A 6795-nucleotide genomic window follows, 5' to 3' on the forward strand; every position below is an offset into this window, starting at 1 on the left:
TTTACTTGCTTGTCTTCTAAATGGTGCAAGTGTCATGGAATGCGTTCAGATGGCTTCCACTGTGGCTGTTTGTCATGGGGTCATTGTCCCTGGAACTGATGTTGTGAGTGTCCCCGGTAAGTGGTAGATCCTTAAACCAAGGCCATGATATTCAACAGTGAGTTACATAACTCTAAGCTTTATTGATCCTGTCTGCATGTTATGAGATTTCCTTATTCCCTTCCCTAACAACCCAGTCAACAACCAGCTACCCTACTTCATATTACTCCAGTATCTGCCACTATGTCCAAAAGTGATATATAAGCACATTAACTAGATGTTTTTGCTAACTTAATCAGTAGTGAAAGAATTAAATATTGATATTTAAATCATCATTTGTCTTCACAATTAAAATCCTATTGAGATTAATAGGAGCAGTTCACACATATCTCTGAGCTAGCTGTCTGCATACTCAGTCAATTGTCAAACAACACTGTTTATACTCTGTTTAAACTGATCAAGTATCAGAGGGGTAGCCGTGTTAGTCTGGATCTGTAAAAAGCAACAAAGAGTCCTGTGGCACCTTATAGACTAACAGACGATTAGTCTGTTAGTCTATAAGGTGCCACAGGACTCTTTGTCATTTAAACTGAATTTATACTCATGTCACATTTTAAAGATTCTTTGTAAATTAAGGATCTAGAGTCATTTTAAATTAATTATTTGGGAACGTTAAAAAAATCACAATTATACAGCTATTATAACTGCATTTTACACAGGGCACAGCTTTTAGATTGTGGTAGTAGGACCTCCCTGAGCATTTAGTCTCATATTTTTTTCACTTGCCTTTAACCCTAACTGAAGGGCAGACCCCAGGGTATCTGTTGAGTTGTCTCTCTCTTTTTTGGTGGAAGGACGATCAACTTTCCCCAAGGAATTCTATCCTTGGCCTTTAGATACTCTACTAATCAAGCTATTTACCGATAGTTTTTAAATCAGTACAGATAATTTAATGTTTAACCAATGAAGAGACATTTGCTTTATAAAAATTATTATGGCTTGGTACAGAATATATATACACATATATATTTATGCTTTGTGAAGATACACGTTGAAAAGCAACAACAGAAACTGGCTGCGGATTGATACATTTTCTGGAGAGATATATACTGCTGCTCCTTTGGATCGAGAAGTAGAACACGAATACAAAGTAGAAATCACTGCAACAGAAGAAAGTAAGCAATGAAAGCACCATGTATGTTTTCCAAGGCTACATGCACAGCTAACAGCAAGACCTTGACTTTGTCTGATACAACTATAGAAGTTGCATTGTCAAATTATTTTTGATGCATCTTGCTGTTTATGCTTGGGAGGATATATTCGTTTAGGAATTACTTTCTGTAAAATGAAACTTCAAATTATTGATAATATGGATTAGGGCTGTCAAATGATTTAAAAATAATCTCAATTAATCGTGAGATTAAAAAATTGCAATTAATTGCAGTTTTAATCACACTGTTAAACTACAATAGAATACCAATTTCAATTTATTACAAATATTTTGGTTGTTTTTCTACATTTTCAAATATATTGATTTCAATTACAACACAGAATACAAAGTGTTAAGTACTCACTTTATATTACTATTTTGATTACAAATATTTGCACTGTAAAAAAGATAAAAACAAGACAGTGCAAGATACAAGTTGAAGCATGAAAGGGCATATGAATGTTTAGCATATCTGTCAAGTAAATACCTTGCAACGCCGACCACAACAGTGCTATGCGAATGCCTGTTTTGACTTTCAGATGACATTGTAAATAAGAAACAGGCAGTTTTATCTCCCATAAATGTAAACAAACGTATCTGTCTTAGCAATTGGTTGAACAAGAAGTAGGACTTAGTGGACTTGTAGATGCTAAAGTTTTACTTTGTTTTGTTTTTGAGTGCAGTTATGTGGAAAAGTAATAATTCTACATTTGTAAATTTCACTTTCTGGATAAAGAGATTGCACTACAGTGCTTGTGTGATGTGAACTGAAAAATAGTACTTCTTTTGTTTATCCCGGCAGGGGATTTCATTTTGCCAGCTACACTGCATGGATGGCTAACAAGACTGGGATGTATTTGGGTTGAAATCTGTCTTTTAAGGCATAAACCCAGGTTTCCCTAATTAACTAGAACACAACAGCAATTACTTAAATTGTAATACTGTCCATTGTTTTTGACTTATCAAAAGAATAGTTGACATTACTGGGGAAAGAGAAGGTCTTAGATGAAGAACTAGATTGGGGCTGCTGTTGCAGGGATGTGCAAAGAAAGGGAGACAGCTCAGGCAACCATATCCTGCCTTTTGCCTGCTCACGCAGGGAATAGCCAAAAAGCTGGGGCTTGTGTTCATAAAAGGCTGGAGTTCCCTGCTCCAAAGAGGGCTTGCTGGATATGGTGGCTTAATATATCTCCTCTTTCACCAGTTAGCACTCAGAAGCCAGCACTAGTCAGTCAGAAGTGGCAGCTAGTGCCACATTTAAAAATGTGTAGGGGTTTGTGTTAACCCCCCCATCCCCCCACACTTTTTAAAAAGTGACACTAGCTACCACTTCTGGCTCCAGAGACTTCCTCTGTATTCTACAGACAGAGTAGCTCCGACACCTGCCTCTCTCATGTTGCACCACCATACCCACTCTCTTCAAGGCCACTGTGGCTGCAAAATCAACAAGCCAGCCTCAGGCGACCATGAATTTGAAGTCTACGACCTGAAGTATAATTTTGCACTGTTTTAAATTCTATAGATAAAAAATCTCAGAGCTCCACAGCAGTCTTCATGCTATACATAAAAGATGTGAACGATAATCCTCCCCGGTTAGCAAAGGGTAATCATCTATTCTTCTGCCATCCGCTCCGTGGAGGAGTAAGAGCAGAGATCCAGGCCACCGATGATGATGAACAACTGTATTCTCCAGAATTCACTTTTTCTCTCGGGGGTGGTGAAAATATAAAGAGCGACTGGGAAATTTCTAGAATAAATGGTAAGTTTTTCAATCATATGGAAAATGTAGCATGTGCATGTATTTATTGTGTATATTTAAGAAATGGTTGGATTCCTGTTTCATTCTGACCTTTGTGTGTTATATTCCATACATTGAAATATTTAGGTGTGTTGAGAAAATAATACATATTTGAGTACATGATTATTGCAACACTTTAGATTGTTGTATTTGGCTTTATTTTATTTTACATTGACAAAACCCATTGTCTGTAAGAGATGACACTTTTATTTAGTGTGCTAGCAAACTGGGATTTTTCTGACAAGAAGAGAGAAGAAACACATGTGACTCAAAGTGCTCTGAGAGTCTACTTCAATATAAACAGTATAAAACCATTTTTGATAAAGAAACAGAGCAGCTAGAGTAAACTGTGCATTAGAGACTTTTCCCAGGACATTGCATTTTTAAGGGTCATATTCTGATGTTGGATGTGGCAATGTGCAAAATCTGACTATAGATTTATGGTATGTATTGTAGCTAGAATGTTTGGTGAAGGCTTCCCCACTACACTGGCTTAGTTTGCATGCATCAAAGGGGTGGCTTGTCCTGCTAGGTGACCTTGGGGGCACTTTTTAGGAAAGCCTGCCATGTTAGGTTATCATGGGGTGTAAAACGAGGATGGCCTACCCAGCTGGTTTAGATATTCTGAAATGGTTGCATGAGTGTGGAATTCCTTCTGAATATAAGAGATGGTATATTATAGAAGTTAAGATGCAGAAGGCACTGGATGAGATTCTATGGACTGTATATTGCAGGAGATGATCATAAAGGTCCCTATGTGGTTTTGCAGGGGGCAGGATAGACCACATGTAAGAACTCCCTGAGCTTCTGATTCCTTCTTATACATCCACCTCTGCCCCACCCCTGGCCTGTCCTAGAATATCCCCTGTGCCTGGGTCCCTGCAGAGGTGGCATAGAGCTGATGGAGGCAGCTAAGTGCCAGACACAAAGGCTGTCTGCACCTGGAGTTATTCCCCAGGGGCCCTTGCATCTGCCCTGGAGCTCCTTTACAGCAGCTTGAATGGATTGGGGAACCACTAGATCTTAAAAAAAAAAAAAAAGACCTGGGCAGTAGGGCATCTGCAGGTGGAGGTGGTGTTTAGCGAAACTGAGCACGTTTTACAGTTCCTCATTGTCCTGATGTGTATGTCCTGTTTCATGTTAACAGGCACCCATGCTTACTTTTCCCCAAAGCACACTAATCTAGAGGAGAAACAGTATAGCATTCCGTTAATAATTAACGACAACGGAAAACCACCTTTGGAAGGAAACCTGAATCTTCAAGGTACGTTACACACACAGCATTTATGTTACTGATTTACAGAGAATGGCAATATTCATGGACAGTTCTATAGGGCTGATAAATGATTCCACTAATCTTATGACATTTCTCTTTGACTGCAGTAAACATTTGCAGGTGTTCCGATGAGGGGAGATGTTTTATAGAAGTAGAAAACCATCCTGGGATGCCAAGCGTAGGCATGGCAGTTGGTATTCTTCTTGGAGTATTGATATTCATCGGTAGGTGATATTTCTTAGAGACATGATTACTTTAACGTCTCAGTTTAACATTATTCATTGTTTTAACTCCCGTGAGCCTGTGGAACACCAACATTTATGGTGCCAACAGGCATGATTGTAAAGTTAGATTGTATTGCACAGGATCTTATTCAGATAGGCATGAGCTGATGGAATGCAGGCAAACAGATTTATACCTTTTCCCCAAAACCAAGACAGAATGCTTTTGAGTATTCTTTTAATAAACTTAAGCACAAAAGGAGTCTGGATGACTGACTGATGAGATCCAGTCTCCTCCTCTTCCCCCCCCCCCACCAATCCCACCCAGTAAGTAAATAAACAAAAGAATTCAGAGCACAGTCTGTGATTTTTGGATGGCGTAGCTACAGTCAGCAGACTGACTGACTGTGACTCAGATTTAGAGAGGGCGAAAATATCAAAAAGCTAAAATTAAATAAAATGTAGACATCATATCCGAAGGGATCAGTCAAACTTAGAAGATGATATAAAGAGAAGTTATGTAAGCTTTCAATTACTTCAGTTACATAGGAAAAAAGAATGGGCACCAGAAAACAAGTTTTCTGCCCTGCAACTAGGAAAAGGAAACCAAGATTTTGTGATGACACTTGGCTGTGTAATTCACAAGCCTCTGGAACAAGAGAAACTACCTATGACTATAATTTGGTCCTTAGAAGATGAAAGGGGGAAGGAGGATAGAGTGTGATTCAAAGAAAGCTAAGAGAATGGAAAAAAAGCCAGGATCAGAGTTTGCGATTGCCAGAGAAACCCTTTAAATTAGATCTATGTTCAACCCTCTGAAATCACTATTTCCCTGTAATGCCTTCATCCGATCTCTCATTTAATATGAACTAGAGACAAAGTGTACCATAGGAAAATTAGATTAACAGGAATAGCGAAACATGACTCCTAGTACTAAGGACTTGATCCCACGTCACTGCCTTACTTGAAATTTCTATTCGCTGTTGGTTTGCCAGCAAACTCAGTGAAGACATTTTGTCCAGCTCTATGCTGGCCTACTTTAAAGAGGCCAGTGAAAGTAAGTTTTTAAAAAAACTGTATATGACTCATGATTTTTAAAATAAACTACTGTGCCAAACATACAGCTTCACTTTCACACATATAAAGGACCTTTCCCCCTTTGAATCAGGAACAAGAACCATATCCACTCAGACAGATTTAGCAGGGGTTCAGAGCTGGGCAATGAAAAGGATGAGAGATCTGGAAAGACTTTCATGTGTGGAGAGATTGAAAAGATTAGGATTCTTCAGTTCAGAGTGGAGACTAATAAGAGGTGACATAGTAAAGACGTACAGAGTAATAAATGGTATACAGAGGATAACAGTCACTCATATGCTTTCTCAGAAGACAAGAACAAGGGGACATTCGCTGAAAATGAAAGACAATAAATTTAAAACTGATAAAAAGGAAATTTTTTTTACACAGTGCAATAATTGCCACAAAATATCATTGAGGCCAAGGGCTTAGTACAATTTTGGAAAGAGACGGAACATTTATATTGATAATGAGAACATCTACAGTTACACTAGATAGGATAAGAAAAATGATAAGGGATAAAACCCCTCAAGTCTCAGGCCATGAAATAACCTCTAACTGAAGGGGATTAAGGAAGAAACCTCCCCTCAGGTCATCCCAGAATTGTCCAGTATGAGATTTCTTATACCTTCCTCTGAAGTATCTGGTCCTGACCACTGTCAGAGAGAAGCAACTGAACCAGAAGAACTACAAGTCTGGTCCAGTTTGGTAATTCCTATATCCCTAAAATCCATTTTGTTCCAATTAGGGATGGGAAAGTATTGTGAATAGTTTGTATATTAATGAAGCTTAATCCCTTGCTGAAATACTTAAAGAATGTTTTAAAATTCCCTTTATTAGGCCATGATTTTTCTTCTCTTTCAGGTTTGGTTGTAGGAGGTGTATTTCTCAAAATGAAAAACAAGAAAAGGAAAGAACTTAAGAAAAATGAAGTTGAGTCATCTGAACTGAAAACATTAACATAATCATTGTTTATTTTATTAGGGGAACAAATGACTTTTGTAACTCAGACCTCCCATAAATGTATTTTCAGAAACTCTTGACACAAACACGTACATGCAGGTTCCCCCTGCTGCCCACTTTTATTAGATATTAAGATTCAGTTATAAAATCTATATACAAGGTTCAGTGGCAGCCATTAATAAAAATATCAGCCCGTGCCAGGAGTTAAGGTGTG

At 38.2% G+C, this 6795-nt stretch overlaps 1 protein-coding gene across 1 annotated transcript in view; it reads left to right on the forward strand.

Moving 5' to 3' along the window:
• The window catches only part of CDH17 (cadherin 17), a 35493-nt gene extending 28910 nt beyond the window's left edge, over positions 1-6583 (forward strand). Inside the window, exons 13-17 of the mRNA XM_065399469.1 lie at positions 1084-1214; positions 2772-3008; positions 4195-4311; positions 4431-4547; positions 6483-6583. Coding sequence (XP_065255541.1) covers positions 1084-1214; positions 2772-3008; positions 4195-4311; positions 4431-4547; positions 6483-6583 — 703 coding nt within the window. The remainder of the gene's footprint in view (positions 1-1083; positions 1215-2771; positions 3009-4194; positions 4312-4430; positions 4548-6482) is intronic.
• The last annotated feature ends 212 nt before the right edge of the window (positions 6584-6795 follow it).

The sequence above is a fragment of the Emys orbicularis genome, chromosome 2 (genome assembly GCF_028017835.1).
Source record: "Emys orbicularis isolate rEmyOrb1 chromosome 2, rEmyOrb1.hap1, whole genome shotgun sequence".
In the NCBI taxonomy this organism is placed as follows: Eukaryota; Metazoa; Chordata; order Testudines; family Emydidae; genus Emys; species Emys orbicularis.